At 46.7% G+C, this 23071-nt stretch overlaps 1 protein-coding gene across 1 annotated transcript in view; it reads left to right on the forward strand.

Moving 5' to 3' along the window:
- wnk4a (WNK lysine deficient protein kinase 4a) overlaps nt 1-23071 on the forward strand; it is a 57029-nt gene that overhangs the window by 27792 nt on the left and 6166 nt on the right. The window contains exons 5-16 of the mRNA XM_064321734.1: nt 7615-7703; nt 9156-9375; nt 11910-12288; nt 12968-13125; nt 13605-13678; nt 14765-14900; nt 15467-15583; nt 16444-16617; nt 19078-19132; nt 19338-19472; nt 21060-21952; nt 22793-22886. Coding sequence (XP_064177804.1) covers nt 7615-7703; nt 9156-9375; nt 11910-12288; nt 12968-13125; nt 13605-13678; nt 14765-14900; nt 15467-15583; nt 16444-16617; nt 19078-19132; nt 19338-19472; nt 21060-21952; nt 22793-22886 — 2524 coding nt within the window. The remainder of the gene's footprint in view (nt 1-7614; nt 7704-9155; nt 9376-11909; nt 12289-12967; nt 13126-13604; nt 13679-14764; nt 14901-15466; nt 15584-16443; nt 16618-19077; nt 19133-19337; nt 19473-21059; nt 21953-22792; nt 22887-23071) is intronic.

Here is a 23071-nt window from a genome sequence, read left to right on the forward strand (position 1 = left end):
CAAGGAGGGAGCCAATCGAGTCAGTCATATGGATACAGCCTGAGTTGAGTTCAAATGTTGAACGGGTTAGGCTAGCATTTGCATTTTCCAGAAAGTTTCAGTTCACTTGGACTACACTTGAAGCCGGGTTAAAGTGAACTTGTGCAGGTTCTTTTCTCATAGGTCTTTCTCATAGGTCTCATTTTCCAAAGAGATTTAACCAGATGAAGGGTGTGAAGTCCTGATAGTTCACACAATACAAATTTGTGTGTAGGAGCTAGGGTGAGGAGGAAGATGTGGAAACTGTGGCGTTATGTAGGTGATGGTTTATGTAGGCTGTCTCAGCTTTGATGGTAGTCGTACATTTCAAAAATGACATCTCTGAGAAATATAAACGTCGGTTCCATTTTCATGGGAAAGCCAGAAGCTAAACATAACATTCTTAGCTATTAAAGCACTCAAGTGAGAGCATCAGTGACATGAACCTGAAAAGGAATTCTTGTGGCTCTTGATACAGCAGTCTTCCATGGAACATTCTATAAACAGGTGGAAAAAGGGATTCTGGGTTATGACTGTGCCAATGAACCAATGAGGTGGATTTTAAAGTGGGCGAACATTGTAATGCATGTTAACGATGATGAAATTTTGCTTTCTGAAACACACTGGCCAATTTCTCAGTCTTCTGATAAGACTTCACATTCTCTCAGGGTAAGGCAGCTGAGGTCAGATAACAGCAAGATTGAGCAATTATTACACACTTTGGGGCAGCAAAGAGTTCTTTCCTTCTTTTTTTTCTTTTTTTTTGGCGCGCTACATCAGGAGTTCACTTGGGTGTAAAATGAAAATTCAAGGCCTTGTGATCTGATGAGTTCCTCTCCCCCTCAATCCCTTGGCACTCTGTCCCCTGTCCTTGCCTCTTATCTATGATGGTAGTTATAGAGTCATGCGTTTCCCCCCACATCTTCAAGTTGAAATACTTAAATTAAAGAATAAAACAAGCACATCTACAGATACATTTAAGAATCCAGGTAAGAAAAGGCTCACCTCGGTACACAGAAATGGTGAACGGAATGAGCTTTCATCTTAAATGGCCACGAGAGGGCTGGGAAGAAAGGGTCCTGGAGGAACACAGTGTCTGCTAGTTTGTGATGTTCCTGCTCTTAAGTGCTTAATTTAATTGATTGGTTAAAGAGTCTGCACACCTTATTTCCAAGGCCTAAATCGACTGCTGACTAAATAGAAATCACAGAGAACTGCAGAGCCTGGACTTTAACTCTCCTGGTTTAAAGTTTCTTACCAGTGTTGGTTACCATTGTTGGATATATTTTTATACAATATATATGATTGGTCACACATGTAGTAATCTTGGAACACAAGACACACGATTTCACTATGAAATGAATGAAGAATATTTATTTTACAGAAGAATCACATCAGATGCATTAGCACAGAAGAATACTTTTGAAATATCTAAGCTGCTAGCGAGTTAGTGCTGCCCACTCTTTGGTGAATTGACATGTTGGTCCAAATACATCCGTATAGTGGTGGACAGAGGTGTCGGTCAGTGTAATGCAGCTAAAAATCAATGTCGTTCTACCGGCCCTTCCCTCTATGTTCTCCTGCTTCCCAGGTGTTTTTACTCCGTACTGCTGTCCTTGACAAGCTGCACCAAACATAAACTATACAAGGAGACAGGTTTTTGCAATAATTTCACGCTCACCATCACGCCAATTCTGCAGACACAGCAGTGGTGCGATGCGCAGTTAGGTACCTGCCAGAGAACAACAAACCTGTCCATGTTGGATACACACTTGTTGAGATTAGGGGGGATGTAGCTGGTGGCACGTTTGAGCCACTTGGTGATTTTAAACCCCAATCATCAACATGACCTGTACAAACAAATTTGCCAAGGCCTATTTTGTCTAACAACATATGTTTCCACTTACCCAAAGTACTACAAAACAAAAAACAAAGAAACAAACAAAAAAAAAAACAAATAATAGAATAGAAAATGCAACTTTTTGCTAATGGGAATGGTTCTGAAATAATGTCTGAATATTAATTACAGCGATTTACTGCCAGTCAGATGTCATAATCATTTCCTTGAGCTTTTTCCCCCACCCCTGGATTGAGACGAGTTTATGATCAGGAATTTGGGCCAGAGGGTGACTAGGCTGACCTCATCTTAATGTTCATGTGAAGTATGTGCTGTGCTGCCCTGTTATCAGTGTTGTAAGGAAAGGAATTCCAAACTGTTTTAGCCTCAAAGCATGAACGTGACTGGGGACCCCAGCTAAGTCAGTGCACTGCAGGGCACTATTGAAAACAGCCCTATTGTGAACACATTGAAACAGCCCTATTGTGAACACAATCTTCCTTCTTCTTGAGGCTTTGTGTCTTAAGCAAGAGTTGCTTAAGACACAAAGAAAAGTCTTCACTGTAGTCTTACGGGTCACACTCTTTTTGAGAATATTTACATTTAACTTACATTACAAAAATTTTATTGATTTTTGGAATACAAATTCCCTTTAGCCATGACATTCTGCAAAGATGCGATGTTTTCTGTGGCAGAAAGTTGTTATTTGCCCTTAGTAGGAAATAAACTGATAAATCAATGATGTGATTTTATATATTAACTGCTTTGATATTTCTCTGGACTCCTACAATTTTGTTTCAGCAGCCTACACCGTGATCATTTTACAGTGATTCAGGAGCGACATGCATTTATTGTCTTTTGCAAAAGGATAGCCTGAAGTGTGGCTGCAATTTTAGATCCCTGTTTTCATCAAGTGTTTATCTACCTTGTGCACTTTAATTTGTCCAGGTTCGTGTTTAGCTTTAGATTACCGGTACCTCTGAAGGGTACACAACGAAAGTGTTTTTTAAGACTGTGGAATGTTAGCGGAACGCAATCAGTGCTCTGGTATTTCTGAAGAATTTTCAGCCTGTCGAACGCGTCCCTTCCTGGTGAGCCGGAATCTACATTCTTAGAGGGGCTTTAAATCCAGGTTGAGAGACGTTTGTACATGAACGGACTAGGATAACCCCGGCATAGCCCCAATACAGCCTGGCGACATCCTAGTCACCTAGAAAGTTTTCACTTTTCAACAAAATGTTGCAATGTTTTCACCTGAACCTAGATGGTGAACCTAGACCAACTTTTCATTGACATTCCACCACAAAAATGTTCAGTGGGTTTTGGGTCACAAGCTGACAATGTGAGCAAATAAATTTGTCAGATTGCTCAATGGCTGCAGCCTAGACCAATACCTGCTGTACAATCAGAATGATAAGTCCCATGGGCCCCTAGCTCCACTGTATTTAACTGCTGGGACGCCTGCATGCTGAACTGTAGGTGCCCCTCAAGCCACTGCTCGCAAACATGCTGGAGCCGGAGCCCAGTTTCTCTGGCTCCACCCGCTACTGGTCTAAATATAGCCAGCAGGGGTTCTGGAGAGACCACAGTCCTGTACACCCCTCTTTAATATCCTCATCCCACTCACTGTGCAGTAACAGAGCTTGCTTTTCTCTGTACTCATTGAAACCGACATAACCAAAATAAGCTCAGATAAAGTACTTTTACCTTTAACGGTGCCCTCTTTCAAGTCTGATCGATTTAACACTGCAAGAGTTGATTTAACGCTGGTAATGTTGCTGTGCAAACTTACATTTCTGTAGCAAATGGAAAATATAATTAAGTAAAATAGATTGAATTATTGCTATGGCTACCAGGTAAACATAGTTTGTGCACAAGTTCCTCTGACCCACTTCTTATGACTGTTAACAGTGTAATGAAATATGCATTTTGTGAGTAACCAGCCAGATACATTGAGTGACGTTTAGCTGTCCCATTATTGTAGTTTGGAAGTTAAATATTTGTTTAATGTCTACCCTGGATCACCATTTCACAGCACCTTTTAAACGCTGGCATCCTTGTGCATTGCATCAAGCCGTTCACCAAAGCTTTGAGAATGATAGGCCCTTTTCACACGTGCTTATCTGAAACCATAAGTGTTCTGTCAGTTTTATGTATGAACGTCATGTGTGAACGGGAGCTGGAGTCAGTTTTCCGTGTAAGACGTTCCTCCGATTTGCCGGGTCAGATTCTAGTAAGATTTATGGTAGTCTTTCGCCACGGTTCTAGTGTGAACAAAAACAGCTACATTCCTGGATAAAGCACGCAAAAGGTTACCAGGATCTTACGTAAGAGCTTTTGTTCCTGGAACAGTTTCTTTAATAAATGCTTTAAATGCTGAATCTTCCCTGTCAACAGTGCTTTCACAAATATAAAATATTGCACATTGAAGATGGTGGAGCTGAATTGTGTGATTTAGTGATTTAGTGACCTAAGGTTTGGCCCGTGTCTGACTGTTTTTTTTTTACTTCTTGGCCTCATAATGGCTTCCTTGACTTTCATTGGCGCATCTCTGGTTCTCATGTTGTCAAACGCCAATAACAGACTCCAAAGACAATCAAAAGCCTAGGTAAAGACAGCTCTCTTGTACCTGCATTAAGGAAGTGAACACACCTGAGTAATCAGAAACAACTGTGAAACCATTTGTCCGAAACAAATATGGGGGGGTATGGGCTATGTATAAAAGGTTAGGTCATTTCTACATGGTAAAACCAAAATGTATAAAAATAGTACAGAGTCAAATCAAGAAAAATTATATCTTTGTCCCAAACATTATGGAGGCTACATATTGGCTAAATATGATATCATTACTTTGTCTCAAAACTATCACTCTTCAAATGTGTTGTGGTGGTAAGATTTACATCTATGCCAAAACAATTATAAAACAATTATTCAGTGAAATATCTGGCTGTTTTAAAGACAAACTAACATACAGTAATGTTAATATTGCGTTGCTTTGGAGGGTAGACATCCAGTCATGCCTAATCTATCTGGGACAGTCATATGTGAACAGACTCAACACAGAACCAGTACCTAACCAAGATAGTTGAGTCCGGCAGTGTTGTGGGGTCCATAGTCCATAGGCTATAGTCACAATGGCTTGGCTTTTGAGCAGAGCAGAAAATGGGCCTTTGTTCTCTGGCATTCTTAAATAAGTTAAATGCATTCAGCAATCTAGACAGCCTTAACTGTATGCAATTCAATTATCTTTACAGAAAGAGCCTGTTGCTGATTCAGAATAAATTAGGACTGATTAGGAAATATGCCAGAATTCGATTGTGTTCCGTGTAAAAGTCTGGATTTGCGTACCCTTCTGATGTTTTGTGATTGTTAATTCTGTCTTGATTCCTATGTATTATGATTTCTTTGCTCATTGACTAGCGATGGTGACAACAGCTGCGTGTTTGTGACCTGGCAGTGTCAGAATTGAACAGTTATGTCTGCAGCAGAAGAAAAACACTATTATGCTTTCATCTGTGTGTAAGAAGGTACGGGCAAGAGGAGAGCTCTGTGATTAAAATGTCAGTCATCCCAGCTGCTTCTCACCAGATAATATATCTCCCTCTAGTATTGCTCTCTTTTTACTCTCTGCCCTGGACCGGGACAAATGTCATATAAATGTTTTATTGTGGAAAGTATCGAATTATGGCTACTCCGCAAAACATTAGCACATTTGAAACTAAAGCCATTTTGTTTCACTGTAAACAAAGTCAGGAATGAATGGCTTCCTACCACAGTATCCTCTGGGAGATTGTTGAAACGTTGGGAGACCTTGTTTTGTGTCATCGATGACCAGGTTCTGTTCGCACTTAGCCTGCTTACCTCCTCTGTGCCTCTGTTAAGACTTTGTTTTCTGATGTGGCTGATAAGTGCACTGTTGTCTGCTGTAAATGACAGGGGTTTATCGCTTTTGACGCTTCCCTCATGTCAGTACTGGTGTGGTAGCTGTCTCTTGATTTAAGCTCCAGTATAACAGGTGGATTAAATAACTGAGTAAATACAGCAGGCGGTATCTTTTCTTCTGGAAGCACACCCACATTACCGTTTACATTTTCCTAGAAAATGGTGCCACTTTAGGGCAATTCTATTGCTACGTCTTGCTTATATGTTCTTTGTATTCCAGTATACAGTATGGCTTGACGTCAGTCCCTTTCAGGCTTATATATGAAACATTTTTGTCTTGAATAAGCCCATTTATAATTCAAGCAATTCAAGTTCCAAGGAAAAAACCTCCCAAAACATCTGCTGCCAGAACTCAGTCAAACTATGTGGTTTTGGAGCAGCATCTGCACTGAAAAGTTAGCCACTCTGACCCTTACCAAGTATTTCTCTTTTTTAAAATTCTTTCTACCATAAATTTCACAAAGCGGTTAGCTCACTTTCCCAAAAGCACTTCCAAAATCCTGTATCAAATTACGGTCGACAATTTAAAGTGGCTAAGTGCACTGTTTCATGTAATGAGGGACAGTTATTCATATTGTCGCTGCTGAAATGTTGTTATTCAGACAAAACTGATCCCATTGTTTATATGACAAGGAATGCCTGTCTGTCACAGTTCTTGCCTTTGCCCTTCAAACCATTACATTTATAAGCTCATTTATGAACACTTCAACTTTGTTTTCACCTCCCTTCTCCCCTTTTGCCCTTTATCTCTTTCCCCTCCTCTCTTTTCTCTCCCTCTTCAGCCCATGGTTGTGTTGACAGCAGAGCGTTGCTCTGTGTCATGCAGGATGCTGGCTCACGTCATTCAGTGTTCAGAGTTCCTCCTTCGCAGGGGCGGAGCTTACACTCAGCAGCAGAAGGGGGCTGTTTTGGTTATCAATAGGCGGTAATGATGAGGGAGACTGCACTCGGTAACGTGGGGGCAGAAGGCATGTCACTGCCCACATGTGGCACCCACCAGGCTTTTACCCCACTAATATCCAACCCGGTTGTCACAAAATTGATATAGCCCACATTGGTAATGGTGGTCTCCTCTGGCTCCAGTGCTGGTCTGGTAGCTCTGGTCGAGTGCATTTCTCATTGCTGTAGACCTAGGGCGAGTGAATATACTGTGTCCTCTCACCTTTAACCCATCTCATGGTGCTTCACGCTACCTGTCACGACATCGCAACCTTGCACACAACACAGACCTTTTGTACCGCAGATGCGTGTAGTCTGTGTACATATACACGTTAGCCACATTTCACGAGGTCTGCACACTTTGTCCTTCACTGTGTGCACTGTACATATCGCTTTCGCTACCTGCAGTTCTGATCTGATTAGCTGCAACGACTCTGTAACAGTGTTCCGAAACAGCATTGCCCAGGCTTAGGCAGCCCATCAGTAGGCAGTACAGCACTGCCCAGGGAATGGCGGGCAGGACTTCTGCCGTCATTCTTACATCCTTTTATCCAATCACTGCCATCCACATGTTTTTAAATGCTTTAATAGGAGCTAGCTTTCAGTTTACAGGCGTTAGCTTACTGCAAAGCTGCAGTGCAATCATTTATCCTAGCCACCATATGCAATGTTGCTCGTGGAGAGCAAGAAACAGTAGAGATCACTCTACAAGAGTGTATTATTCTTGTCATCTGCATTAGTCCTATAGTAAAAGCATCTCTACGGTCTTTACAATTTATTTCTTACAAGCCACTGACTTTGCGTTCATTCACAGAGTGTTTTTCCATCAAGATTGATGCCACTAATATTTACATATTTCCCCTTGTTCTGTTTCACAGGGAATGAAGCCCGACAGCTTTTTCAAAGTAAAGGTCCCTGAGCTTAAAGAGATAATTGAGGGATGCATTCATATGGATAAAGATGAAAGGTAAACATGATTCTTATTTAAGCTCCCATTCAATAAATTTTACCTTATCCTATTACTGTATAATGTTGCATAATGGATGTTTCTTCTTGGCTGGTTATTGTTTATATGAAAGCAGATTTAATCTCCATGTTCTTGAGTATAATAGATATACTGAACCACTCAAACTTGTAGTACAAGGTTATGAACCACTGCATTAATAAATGTGTTGGCCTCATATACCCTGAAAGGGCAGCTCATCCAAAAATTAAATTAAAGTATGGTTCTTCTTACCCTGAGTACTATCTATCCATCCTGATCGTTTCACTGAGATTGGTGAGTTTTCTTGATTACACCAATTTTCTAGATTCCGTTCACCTTGAAACATTGGACCTGTTGACCCATATTTGTGTGGCGCTCAATGCAACAAAAATTTACATTAGAAAAACTTGACAGCAACGTCTCTTTCCAAATATAATGTCATGGTTCCTCATGAGCATCCACAGAGCTTAATTTGTGCAAGTCTTGTGCAGACGAACTAGTATGAAACTTGAATGGTGGTGACGTGACATTCACGGAATGCAACCGTTTGTTGTAATTTTAGTATAGTAACTTGTTTGCAACTTACTTTATTAAAGTACATAACAGCTTCAAAATACATGGTTGAGATATTAACGGGTGTTTTCTTGTAAATTACACCCGTTATATATCTCATCTATGAATTTTGAAGCTGTTATGTGTTTGAATAAAGTAAGTTGCTATATTGAAACTACTAGTTGCAAATAGTCGCATTTACCACTCACTACCACTCAATTTATATACAAGCACAAGGTAAACCCTGTGGATGCTTATGAGTAACCATGGCATTATATTTTGTTGCATTGAGCACCATGAAAATATAGGCCAATAGAGGTCCATTGTATCAGTGTGAAATGCATGTCAAAAACCAATCTAGAAAACTTGACAAATCTCAGCAAAACGATTTGGATGAATAGATAGTACTCTAGATAAGTGGAAACATACTTAAATTTTATTTTTGGGTTAACTGCCTCTAAGCAATTAACATCTGAAAAAATGATTGAAATTCTTTATGCATGTCTTAGACTTCCATTAAATCAAAACCTTGATAAATGCAAAACAATCAAAACATAGATGCTGAATATTTTTTCAAGTTTTAAAAGAATATCAAAAAAACCTGTCTTGCACAAGTTTGTGCTATGCTTGCTGACAATCGGGAAATGACTTCACTATATCAAGTTGTGTGGATAAAACTGAGTATACAAATAGCTGGCATGCAGCTTGTGTGTATTGCACTGAATACTTAGCCAAGACACATGACTTTCTCAGGATGTTATGCTAAAGAATGAGCAACCTGAAGACAACGCTACAACGACTAGAATAATGTTGTGAGACAAACGTTAGCACGTTAAGCCTCAGCGAGTGGCTCACAAACGGTCTCCTGTATCTGTGGTCTAGGTACACCATCCAGGACTTGCTGGAGCACACCTTCTTCCAGGAGAACAACGGCGTGCGCGTGGAGCTGGCCGAGGAGGACGACCTGGTGAAGCCGGGCCTGAAGCTGTGGCTCCGCATGGACGACACCAAGAAGCTGCACGGGAAGTACAAAGACAACAACGCCATCGAGTTCCTGTTCGACCTCTACAAGGACGTCCCCGAGGAGGTGGTTCAGGAAATGGTACGCAAGGCTCCGCCCGCCACCATTGTTCATGTTTACCAAGCCTTTGCCACTTCACCACTTCAGTTCCTAAATCATCATCCTTGTTCAACCTAAATTTCCCAACTCTGAGAGGTCATCATTCAAAGAAAGCCAGAAAACCATTTAAAATACGGAGCTCTGGGGCCAGAGCTGATGTTTAACTGTTGACATGGTAAATAGCCAGTCATGTGTGCATTTATCCTCAAAAATAGGTGTGGTTGTATTTTTAACACATCCATCAAAATATAATAATTGCAATATCTATGGTTAAATTCCCCTTTAATGGTGAATGGTTTAATGGTCTAAACATTTGAAATAAAAAATTGTGGTAAAAATGCCACACTTTATTAAGCCGGTGGTGAAAAGTTTTATACATTCATAAAGGTCCGGGTTGGTCCTAAAGTGTGGTATTCCTTCAGGGTTGCACACATACACCTCAGCATCACTAAACACATAGAATATTCAGAACAGGGGCTCTGAAATGAGAAACAGGAGGCCTGTCTGCACTGCAGTTTTGCTCGGTTGTGTCTTGCAATTCCCAGAGTCTCACACTGCTAAAACATCTTATCTTAAGAGAAGGGAGACATGCCTTTAAGACACTTTGTTACTCCATGGGATAGTTGCTCGAAAAAAAAATCAATATTGGGCGAAATTAATTTGGTAGGTTATTGCGAATGGGACATGAACTGTTGACTGCCGTGAAGACCATAGCGCTGTAAATCGTATGTGCCCTTTTAACCCCAATATCCTCCACCATATTAAGCGTGAGGCGCAGTGGCCAAAGGCAAGGATTCCCCGACGCAGGACGCGCGATTAGCCGGGGATCGGAGGCTGCCCCGCTCAGACTCGGCCATGCTGTGCCTCAGCGTGCACTCATCACCTGGGGAAATCTGAGAACATTGCTCAGGGTTTAGGAGAAACAGGAGGTCACGCATTTAATAATATAATGACAACGGGGCTCGTTGCGAAACGGCCCTCGTGTCCTCTGGCCCGAGTGAAGGTCGCTTTTAATGAGGAGAATACCATGAGCGTCCTCTCGGTTTTCCCTTATTTCCTTTCATAGAGTACAAATTTAATATCCGGCCATTGACTTCCAGTTATCTTTGTAATCTGTGTGCGTCGGGGGTTAGGGGATTTGGGTGGTGGGGGTGGGATTAGTTGCAGATGAACTGCAACCCTGGTTTATAATTTTGCTGGAATTCCATCTAACCGTGATTAGCTTTAGGACCCTCTTTCAGATGTTCAACAAGTCTAGCTTATCTTGGACTTTATCAGCTCAAAAACATTCTGAATGTACTACAAATGTCATGTCAGTTCTGCTTGTTTAAAATGGCAGGTTGCATTTCATTAGTCTTTCTCCTTTTTGTACTTCTAGACCCAAGAAACTATTCCAGCACCTTAGGCAATTATGCCCATTGGTCTACCTGTAAATCAAACTGAGTATTTTCATTGTACCCGTCATACAGCAAGGCCATTCACTGAGCAATCTCAAATACTGCACCTCATATAATTCTGCAGGCTTATGACTACAGATAAGGAGTAAAATAACATTTTTTTCTGCATTTCCTTGGCTTGATTGCCAGCTAGATGTTTACACTCATATTCCATTAGATATGCGAATACTGTGGACACTTTTGTCTGAAGACTCATTTGTTCAGACAGGCTTTTAATTGATGCTCAAATTGTTTGTTTTATGTTGTTGTTTTACGGATGTGTGTGTATACATTTGCTGCTTTTATTTGCACTTTGTGAAGCACTTTGTGGCCCTTGTCCTTGAAAAGTGCTATATAAATAAAGTTTACTTACTTACTTCCGGTGGAAGGGAATGTGGGAATACATTCAGGATTAAGGTCACATGAAGCAACTGGTAGTTACTGATTGCAGTCACTGTCCGTAAGGTCTAAAAAGGCATATAGCTCAGTCTGTGTGGTATGAGTAATTCTTTCTGTTACATGTAAAGGAGATGTAAATCTCAATTTGACTTCCCTGGTAAAATAAAGGATTAATAATGTAATTGGGTGCTTCCATTATTTAAAAAGCAAATAGAGTTGGCAAAACATTTCCCCTTCACGAGCCAACAGGCTTCTAGGTGTTCTTTGATGTCAAAGCTGGTTTGAATGGTTGGAAAATGAGATGCATTCATAAAGATACATGCCGCATTTTCTACTGCACAAACGTCCGTGCAGTTTTCGTTTCCTGTTCATTCTGTTTAATGTTTGCGGTCTCGTACCTTCCATTACCTTCCAACCCCACATGCAAATTCACTCTTACCCAGTCTTATGTACATATACACAGGCTCACATTGCAAAACTTTGGAATAGCTCTTGGGCGGGGGATCCTACTGTGATGGGACCTTACCTACTGTGGTATGACCGACAGCAGCAGAGAGGAGCTTGTCCTATGGCATCTGTATGAGTATGAAGTGTTTACAGTGGTGCAGATACAGTGGCCTGAGTGAGAGTTAGAGGCATGTATCTGATTCTGTTTGCTGTGCCCTTTGTCCCTTCTCCCAGGTGGTGCTGGGCTTTGTGTGCGAAGTGGACTACAAGATTGTGGCCAAAGCCATCCGCGACCGCGTCACGGCCATCAAGCGCCAGCGCGAGAAGAAGAGGCGGCAGGCGGAGAAGCTGGAGAAGAAGAAGCAGGAGGAGGTGATCGAGGAGGAGCCGGAGTCCGAGCCGCCGTCGCCCTGGCTGCTGAGCCACACCCCTGAGAGCTTGGCCCCCGCCCAGTCCCCGCCTGCCCTGACCTGCTCCTGCCCCGCCCCGTCCTTGGCCAACGTCTCGGCGGACTCCGGCATCAACGCCACGTTCCCGGCCGAGCCCGAGGAGCCTGAAGCGGACCAGCACCAGCACTACCACATCCGGCACACCAGCTATTCCTCTGCCACCTGTAAGCACCGGCCTGGGCCCGTTACATGTGCACCGTTACCCACAGTGCCGTGCTGCTCAGTGAGCTCTGAAAATGGCTGTAGGGTTTCTCACTGTGTCTGTAAGGGGAAGCCATCGCACTTAACTGAGAACACGCAGCGCAACCTATGCATCAGTCTACCTGGCCTGAGGAACAAACCGTTTCTTCCCTCTGTCCCTCTTAGCACGTGCCTGGTGTGTTTGTACAGTCATTTGAGGTCCTTGAACATGTGGCTGGAGTTTAGTCAATTATGTTGTCCCATCGTAGAGCTTTACCTCTTGTCTTTTACTGTTGTGTGTGTGTGTGTGTGTGTGTGTGTGTGTGTGTGTGTGTGCGCGCGTGTATGTGTGCATGTATGCACGTGTGTGTGTGTGTGTGTATGTGGGGGGTTCCCATTGAGCAGCATTATAACTTCTTTGCAACATAATATGCCAGCAGAGCCAGACCGGCTCCAGAGCGCTGCTGTGCTCTTTAATTTGGGTTAATCCCTCTTAGTTCTGTTTACATTTTCCCATCTGAATTCCAGCCCGTTTGTTGTGGTTACTGCCGAGCGGTGCTAGTCTGCGCGTCGGTCCCTACGGTCACCTCTCTCTTCCTCCCGTGTCAGCTTGCCGCGTCCCCTGCCCTGCGTTGACGGGCCTGGCTTGTGTTGTTTTGACAGCTGACTGCGAGACGGACGGCTATCTCAGCTCATCTGGACTGCAGGATCCCCCGGAGGCCCTTCCCCCGGCAGCCGGTCCTTTCCCATGCGCCCCGGCCCCGCCCCCACAGACTCCGCCCACTAACGCCTCTCCGATGCCAGCCCTCCGCTTTCCCTCGGTGAGAGGGGTCGGGGGATGGCGAAATCAAACCTGTGACTCAGTCATTGATTGTCTATCATTACTCCTCAAGGCATTTTGGGTTTAAATATATTCCATTGTTTTCCATTACTCCTGTATCTTACTATATTTGAATGACATTGTGTAATTTTCCATTACTCCTGTATCTTACTGTATTTGAATGACTTTCTGTAATTTTCCATTACTCTCCTGTATCTTACTATATTTGAATGAATTTCTGTAATTTTGCATTACCCCTGTGACTTAACGTATTTTAAAGATATTCTTTTTGTATGCTTTCAGCTGGCAGTAATAAGCATGTAATTCGAAGGCATTTTATGGCATGCTTTACATTTGTACATACAGTAGGCCGACGTCATACTGTTATTATTATAATCAGTATGAATGCTCTCATTTCTGCCATAGGTGTGTATATGTACTGTGAGCATGTTGGCTGATTTTAGTTTTTCTCGTTCCCAGAGCATTGCTGTATCCCTCAGTACGGAGCGCGTCCACTCCGGGCCAGCCAGCGGCTTCTCCTCCCCGGTGGACAGGTAACCTTTAACCTTTAACCCCCCCCCCCCCCCAAACGGAACGCCCGTGAACCGCGCCCGTCTCCGGCTGTCCGCCGCAGCAGAACTTTGGGTTGTTTCTCGGCGTGGTGTTTTCTTTTCTCCGGCATGGGAAGGGAATGGCTTTGCTCTCCGCTTGGGGGGGTAAATCTCCCATCTGGGGCCCGTTCTCTGCAGGGCTTTGTGTTTCTCAGCGGAGCTGCGTATGCGCTATATTCGGCGGTAAACAGGATCTCCCCCCGCTGGGGTCGCACGCTGGGCAGAATGGAGACGGGCCGGGCGCTCGGACGCCCTCTCCGCCGTCGGCGCCTCCTCCCGTTGCGGCCGAGCTGCGCGTCGGGCTCTTCCCGAGCGACGCCACGGGGGTGACGTTGCGGGCCTCGGGCGGACGCGCCCGTCCCTGCGGAAAAGCCGGATGGCCCGTTTCCCACATCCTCAAAGCCTCTGTTGCGTAACGGCCCTCTTAATTGCGTGGGCCCGGGAGGATGCTCCCCCCCCTTGTCGGTGGGGCTATCAGAGCCCCTAATTGCCATGGCTGCGGAGCCGCGTGGGAGCTCAGCGCCGCAGTAATCAGCGTACTTCCACCCAACCCGTAGCCTCGTAGCGGCCTGTTGGGACTGGTGGGGATGGGAAACGGTGACCGCCGCACTGAAAAGGCCTTTGAGACTCCATTACCCAGCAGCGGGTAGGAAGAAGACCACGGTCTCTGCAGGCCATGCAGCACACCTGCATTTGACTCTCTCTGATTGTCTGCACGACGAAGACGACATTAAAATGATTTGTTATTATCTTCATTACTTTGAGAGGTAGAATTGCATGAAGTGACCTTTTGTGTTTCATTAAGTTCTGGCATAATTAACCATAATACTGACATTTTAATATTTAAACTAGATTATAGTACTGTACTTTTTGGATTGAAGTATAAATATTTAATTTGTAACGACAGAAGAAAGCTGAAGGGAGAATAGTGTGGAGCAAAGCCTGCCATTGCTGTAAAATACGTGTTGTCAGTTCTGTGACACAAAAGGATGTGTCCGTGCTGTGACACGGGTGGTCTCGTTGCTGCAGCTATGCCTCGGATGTGACGTCAGGACTGAGCGACGGGTACGAGGGGCTCTCGGAGAAGAGCGCCAGGTCTCCCACCAAACGCACCGCCGGCAAGCTCTTCAGGAGGAGGGCCCGCTCTCGCCTGCGTATCACAGGGGTACGAGACAAGTCTGTCCGTCAGCCAAACCCATATTTCCAGTAGTCCCATATGCATCTTATGCAATTTAGTCACAGATCAAGAACGTCTTTCTTCACTGGCCTTGTAACATCTTTGTTTGTTTGGAAGGGTTTCAGGGACATCTTGTGTTCATAGTCGACCAGTCATGCTGCAGTGGAAGTGCATACAAACACACACACCCACATGCACGCACACACGCACACACACACACACACGTGCGCGCACACACACACACACGCACAGAGTCCCGTATTGCTATCCTTGTGAGGACTTCCCATTGACTACATTCATTCCGTCACCTCTAACCCTAACCCTAACCCCAACCACTACAGGCCTAACCTTAACCCTAACTGTAACCTAATTGTAACCCTAACCGTAATCCTAAGTCCTAACCCTAAAACAGCCTCTTGACCTTGTGGGGACCAGCAAAATGTCCCCACAACGCATAATGTTCCTCATCTTTCTATCCGTGTGGACACACACACACACACACACGCACACTGCAGTGTTCCGTGCAGTGAATCCTGCTCCCTCTCTGCCCGCAGCTTTCAGACAAAGTGGACAGGGTGGTGGAGTGTCAGCTGCAGACACACAACAACAAGATGGTGACTTTCAAGTTCGACCTGGACGGAGACAACCCGGAGGACATAGCCACAGTCATGGTGATTGCCCTGCTCTCTGCTCCTGTCACCAGCGAGCCGAGCGCACCCACTCTTATTAAAATAGCATTTTCCAGTGGCGCGTTCGAGCTGTAGTTGTCTTCGACGGCAGACTGAGCTCGCGCTTATCAGCTTATCCGAATGGCAGACGCGTCTATCTCCCCCTGTACCGCAGACGTCCGGCCCTGCCTCTGCAGTGATGAACTGCATAATGTGACAGGCTTTACTATGAGGGGGAAAGAGATAACTGCTGGCAGAGTTCACTTGTGCTCGGCCTTTTTTTGCCTCTAGTTGAGACATTCTGCTCTAGTTGAAAGGCATTCTGCTGGAGCGTACAAAGCTTAGCGTAGCAGTGTTGCGCTACCTGATTTAGAGTTAGCGTGGAGCGGCTGGGACGAGTTTCGGAGCCCGCGCTGCCGCTGCGTAACACCTTTGTTCTCCCACGGTTGGCCAGGGCTACGGTTTAGCTCGTCCCCCTGCCATGAAACACACTGGGCTGTTGTTTATCGAGCTAAATCTTGGCAGAGCTGCGTTCGGCCTCATAACTGTCTGGCTTTAGTAGCGTGGCGTATGAGCTGAATTAAAATGTGCTGACAGACAGCATTAGCCACGCCTAACCAGCGTGCGCTCACGATTCCCACGGCGACTGTTTCTGTAATAAATTCTTGTGCGATGTAGTTCTTTTTATAGCCGTACGCGCGTCCGCGTAACCTCACAACGTATAGGCGTGAACGCGTTCGCGGTTCTATTCATAGACCTGGGGTTGCCTGACTCTGTCCTCTCTCGCTCCCTCTTTTTTCGCCCTCCCTCCCTCCCTCCCTCCCTCCCTCTGCTGGCGTCCGCGGGCGCGCGCGCTTACCCAGGTCCACAATGAGTTCATCCTCCCCTCGGAGCAGGAAGGCTTCATCCACCGCATGGGCGACATCATCAGGCGGGCCGAGGCCCTGATGAAGAGGGAGCCCCCGGGTCCCGCCGACGCCCAGGGGGGCCCCCGCCTGCCCTACCTGAGCGGGGCCGGCACGCTGTCCGCTTCGCAGGTGAGTCGCCGCGCCGCGCTCCCAAAGCTGCCCAAGCTAGCCCAGTGTCTAGAAAGCGCAGTCTTATCCCGGTCTTATGCTGGTCTTATCCCGGTCTTATACCGGTCTTATACCGGTCTTATCCCGGTCTTATACCGGTCTTATACCGGTCTTATACCGGTCTTATCCCGGTCTTATACCGGTTTTATCTTGGTCTTATCCCAGTCTTATACCGGTCTTATACCGGTCTTATCCCGGTCTTATACCGGTTTTATCTTGGTCTTATCCCAGTCTTATCCTGGTTTTATCCTGATCTTACCATGGTCTTATCACAGTCTTATACTGGTCTGATCCAGGTCTTATCATGGTCTTATCTCGGTCTTATCCTGGTCTTATTCTGATCTTATCCTGATCTTATCCCCGTCTTATTGTGGTCTTATCCTGGTCTTATCTCTGTCTTATCCTGGTCTTTTCCTGGTTGTGTTCCGGTCTTATTCTGGTCTTATCCTGGTCTTATTATAGTTTTATCCCAGTCTTATTCTGGTTCCTCGGGGAAGCTACTTTGTCATTAACACATCCAGTCAATACTAAACACTGTATTGATATGTTCATCAATTTATTCATCCATAAATATTTCCCATGTTTTGCAAGTGCATTACATAGCACCAACAGGTGCATCCACATTTGTTTTTTTAATACATTTTTGTTAACCCCCCGAGTGTTAAAAAGCAGCTTTACACACTGAAACAAAGGCCTGGTAACACTGTGGTGTGAAACGTGTTGTTCTGCACATTACCCATGTCACACGTGCGACTGTTCTGTCTGGCTTGGACAAAATGGCAGCCAATTGCACAGTCCCAGAGGAAAAAAACAGACACGCCTGAGTGTGTCTGCCCGGGGATTACGGTAATTGAGGAACTCTGTGATCTCTACTCCCATAGCTTTACCGCTCCCGCCTCTCTGTTTCTGATTGGCTGAATGCCAGGTCGTATATCAAAGTGAACATTATCGCCTGTGCGCCGTACGATTCTGTAGCAGTTCACCCAGGTGCCCTGAGGGTGCAAGCGCCTGACTGTGACCCTAGTCGCCACGGAGACGCGCGTGCTGACTTAACGACCTGAGAGCTGCGCAGCGCATTTCCTAGAACATGCTTCCAGAACTTAAATGTTCATGTTTAAACGTTTATGCCATTCTGACATAAAACCAGCGGGCAGCCGTCTCTCAATCGCAACGCTCTGTGGTTGTAAAAAAAAAAAAAAGTTGTGACTGTATGAATGAAAAGTGTTATCGAACAGGGGCCGGAAGGATTGAAACTAAATTTTGCCCGTGGCAGTAGGAAACTAAGCTGTAAACTATGTGAAGGAGTAGAATTTGCTGCTTGCATGGAAGCCTGTGATGTCATTGGTGGGTCTGCACCGCCCCCTCTGTCCACTTATGATGCTGCTAATAACTGTGGGCTTTTGAGGTGCTCCTCTGGCAGGCTTTGAGGGGTCTGTGTGGCTGAGAGTGGAGACAAACTGCGTAAGCGGCCTCTCCTTGCCAGGACAACCACAAGACTGCGGGGAACACAGTCTTCTCTTGCCTTTTAGTAAAAAGTACTGAGATGTCAACAGATAGAAAACAGACAGCAGAACAATGTGTGTTTTCATACGGAGACCTGCACCCCCACCCCACCCCACCCTCCTGGCTCTCACCCTGGGCCTTATTGAAACCAGGCTCTCCGCCGCTGCCCGGAGAGCCCTCGGGCCTGGGCCCCCGCCCCTCTGCCCACTCAGTGCTGGAGAACAGCCGTACCTCAGAGCGCACTCCCACACAGGGACAGGACGTGAGCCAGTCAGAGGCCTGCGATTGTGAAACTCCCATCCCCGGTCCTTTCTCCACCTCTCCGCTCCCTCCAGGCCTCTTGGAGAACACACACGGTTGCAGCCTTCCAGGTCCATTTAATTGTACTTGTTGCCTGTGGGCACAATTCACTGTTTCTAAGAAACTGATGTGAAGCACAGTCCAGCTCCAGGCATTACCGTCCTCTGGGTCATTGGTCTTTTTTTATATCTGCAGTTGTTTCTTTGTTACCAGAAATCTGCTCCCTGCAAAAAAGACATTGCAGACATGGTCACAGGCGGTGAAGGAAGTTCAAAGAGATTAATCAAGATTGTGAGGTTAAGAAGGAGCAGAAGGGAAGGGACGAAGCGTGCACAGTGATTTCACGTTTGTGTAATTCTCAGTTTTTATGCTACTATGAAAATGACTGGCTTTATGACTTTTCATAAGACCCATCTCACCAGATCCGCACATGCTTCACACTCCAGATTAATCAGGGTGCAGCAAATCAATGGCAAACTAAGGTAGCCACCAGAAAAAGCCATTTTGGCCTTAAAGATTTTGCCACCAATCACAGAGAGAATTCATATTGCGGTAACAATCATGGGGGCTCACAGTTATGGGTGTGTGTCTGATTCAAGCCCATGTCTTTTCTTCCAGCCCAACCTGCACAGTCACATCATGGCTCGAACTCACTCATCCTCATCATTGCCTGGTAAGGAAGAGAAAGATTGCTGTGCAAATAGGGAGCTCCCATCTCCCATCACACCGTAGTCTGTAGACCTGGAAATGTCCCCGGGATTATGCATGTGTGTTTGAAATAGTGGTGATAGGCTCGCTGAAGAGCCTGTGATTCCCGAATGCTGGCCGTGGACGTGAGTGTTGGGGAATGACCCTGCTCTTCTGCGCCCCTCGTGCAGATTTCGACTTGGCCAGCCCCGGTCCGGCGAGCGCGGGCTCCCCACAGACGCCGACCGGAGACTTCTTCTTCGACGCAGACGTTACCTCACCCAGCCGGCCCGTGCTGTGCTCTCAGTACTTCCACGGGGGCCCAGGTACGGTTCAGGCATCTCCCCACCTGCCGCTCCTCCCCCCCCCCCGGCGCCCAGGGACCCGGTGCCGTCTGTTCCCCGCGTCCCCCCGCCGCGGCTCCCGAGCGGCGGGGCCCGCACAAAGGCGGCAGTCTGCGGGCCTTGGCAGGGTATTAAAAACCCCCTTATGCCGGGCCTGCCCGTCCCCGACTCTCAGGAATATTGTCTTAGTGCTCAGCCTAGCGCCAGCTAGCTCTACGGCACCTCAAAGCCCTGGTCTGTGACTGGCGCGCCGCAGGCCCTCCTGGGTAATTACCTCACCTGAAGGGTGCTTTTTTCAGGTCTGAATGCTATCACTGTGAAGCCAGAGTTTCCTCAGTGCTGTAACCCTCCCCAGCATCTGGTTTCCAGCTTTCAAGCCCGCCTTTTTCCGAGAAAGCCTCCTCGAAACCTAAATAAAAGCAGGCAGGGGCAGTTAAAAAGCACGGAGCACACGGCCAATGACGAAGAGACTGTAAGAAAGTCCCACCCCCCCCCTCCGTCACCGCTGGTGTTTTGCTCAGAGCAGAACATTGTGTTTCACGGGGACCTTTGGAGACTCGCCACACACTGGTGAACAAATGTTTATTGGGTGCCACTGAGCTAATATTTCCATCTTGCATTTAAGTGAAAGTGGCCTTGTCACTCCAGCTGGGGGTGTGTTATGTTGTGACTGTAGCACCATTGTTGAAGTGTCTCGTGTTGGCTTGGAAGGGGGGCTCTCTTCCATTGGCGTTTACTGAAGAACAGTTTTCAAGTGACTGAGAGCTGAACAGTAAACGGCAAGTTGGCGATAGGCACACGTTTTAAATACACCAACCCGTGGCCGCTCCCCTCCATGGAACTTTCCAGCAGCCTAAACCTGAGCAACGTTTGGCTTGCCCTTGCCAGTTTGATTATGTAATGACATCATCCACGATTGTGCTCTCCTATGAACAGCATTTATATTTGCCAGCAAAGACAAAAAAACAAGTCTGTTTGCCATGGAAACCGATCTCCATGCAGCTCATAAGGGATTTATGTTTTAAATGTCTGGTGAAAAAGGAGTGACAAGATGATCCAGACTCGGTTCAGTGAGAGAGAATAAGTGAGGGTGACGTAATGTCCCCTGCCACGCTCTTTCTGCGAATGAAAACAGACACGCTAGTGCTACTCATGCAGCGATGATACTGTGTAAGGGATGCTTCCCTCATGGGTTGTTACTGTGTCTATTACTATTGTCTATTGCATTGAAAAAGTTAACTGAGCAGTTGTTTGACTGATTCGGAGGTTTATGCACTAGTTCAACTTGGCCATTGTTTGATAACGGGGCTGCACATGAATAGTTTCTGTAAACCTACTGCTGTGAAGTGCTGTAATCCAGGATGGCCCAACCATGGAGATCTACCATCCTGTGGGCTTTGACTTCAGCCCTAATGAAGCACCCCTCACTCAACAGCTAGATATCTGGTTGAGCTGCTGATTTGGGTGTGCTAAATGAAATGGAAAGCTACAGGACGGTGGACCTCCAGGAGCATGGCTGGGCAGCCCTGCTGTGATCCATAACTCAAAGTGCTGCTGTTTCTCTTTCAGGGTCTTCCCACCCTTTCTGCCAGCCCACCTCTCTGTACGCCCCCGTCTCTGCTCCTGAGCACATGGTGAACCACGTTCAGTTGGCCCACCTGCCGCAGTACCAGACGGCCCCCTACATGACCGCCACCAGCTTCCACTTCCCGTACGCCGCGCCCCCGACCTCCGCCAGCCCCGCGCCGTCTCACCCGCCTCTGAGCCGCGTCCCGAGCAACCCCAGCTTCTCCTCGCCGACTCTGGGCTCCCCCGGCCACCAGGGGGAGACGCTGAGCCCGGGCAGCGAGGGCAGCCCCCTGTCCCCGCCTCCCCAGCACGCCCAGCACTCCCAGCACCCCGGCATGTGGCCGCCCCAGTCTCAGCCTCTCTTCTCTCTGGCCAACGTGCTGTCGATGGCCATGAGCATGGCACACTCCTTCATGCCCGGCACCACCCTGGCCAGCACCATGACGGCCGGCGTGCCGCCCGCGCTGGCCGGCTTCCACTCTCCCATGCCCCCCCACGTCCTCCCCCAGATCGGTTACCCCTTTGGTCCCAATTACCAGGTGGCACCGGGGGAGTCCTCCTACCACCAGGGGGCGTTGGCAGGGCAGCTGGACTTCTACCAGAGGGCCGAATCGCACTCTACGCTGCAAGAGGGTGGTTTCGCGCCCATGTACCCGGGAACCCTTGGCATCCCTCAGATGAACACGCCCCCCTTCAGAATGCCTGAGCCCGCATTCCCCGTGGAATCCCCCGCACAGTATGTCTCCACCCATATCAGCTCCCCTTCCTCACCACAGCCAAGTCCCCAGATTTACGGCATCCCGCCCTTCACGGCCCTGACCAAGGGCCGGCCTGACAGGGGGAGCTCCCTCTCCACATCCTCCAGCTCGCCCCCGGACAGCCCACAGAGCACGGTGAGCATCACATACGCCAACCGCCCCGCGGGAAACCTTCCCCATTACGGCTCAAGACTGCCGAGTTGCACTAACCGGCAGCCAGCAACAAGGCCAAACACGTTTAAAAACACCACAACATCAAGTTGTACCGTGTATCATGTCTTAATAAATTTGACATACTTTTTTATTTGCAAAAAAAGTATGTAAAATTTATTAAGACACGATACAACCTGAAAACATAAAAAAGACAGGACAGAGCCAGCAAAACAGGCCTATCTTTCTTAGACCAGAACTGATCTGAGCTGTCTAAAAGTTAGGTTAGTTCTGACCTCACACACAACGAGGAGGGGATAGAGAGATAGTACAAAGAAGAGGGGAGAAAAGGGGGAGGTGAGTCTTCTGGCCTCCTGCTGACCTATCATAACTGACTGAAACTAAAAAGGTTGAAAAAAAAGAAAAACAACCACTGACCACACTGCCTTTTCTTTGCAACGTCGCTGACACCTTCCTTAGTGAAAGATTCCAGCTTGATTCCAGCCTGGTTTTAAGCTGGTTTTGGAGCTGGTCAAGTAGGCAACAAGATGGCTGAGATATTAACTATGCTGGAAAGGCCATGTCCAGCAGGTGGGCCAGTTTGGTACAGACAGCAGACCATAATCAAATTCCAGACGGTATCTAGCTGGAGCAGAAGCTGGTTCCGGCTAGGTTTCATCTTAGCCAGGTAGCTAGAATTTCTGCTAGGGTTGTGAGAGTTTCATGCGTTGCTTCGGACTGCAAAACTAATGCTTTACCACAGGCCTGTTTAGCAGTGAACAGGTGAGGGGGAAAGTAACACAAACTGTGATTTGTCCCCACAAGGTGTCATCGACCAGCACGAGGTCTGTGTCTCCCCCCACGGCGTCTGAGGGAGCGGACGGTGCCGCCAAGGTCAGACCCTCTCCCGTTTGTGAAGGTAAGATTTACTACGGCATGCTCCTACTCGAAGCCTGCTATGGCCTCTAAGGCAATTAACGTCACTTAGAAGGAAGGGGGGGACATATGACACAAACACAGACGAGACCTTTTCCATTACATAAGATACGCTATGTACTCGGTACAGGAAAGCCCTAAAGACCACTTTGTGGATTGGCAAATGTC

Source organism: Anguilla rostrata, chromosome 2, assembly GCF_018555375.3.
Source record: "Anguilla rostrata isolate EN2019 chromosome 2, ASM1855537v3, whole genome shotgun sequence".
Lineage (NCBI taxonomy): Eukaryota > Metazoa > Chordata > Actinopteri > Anguilliformes > Anguillidae > Anguilla > Anguilla rostrata.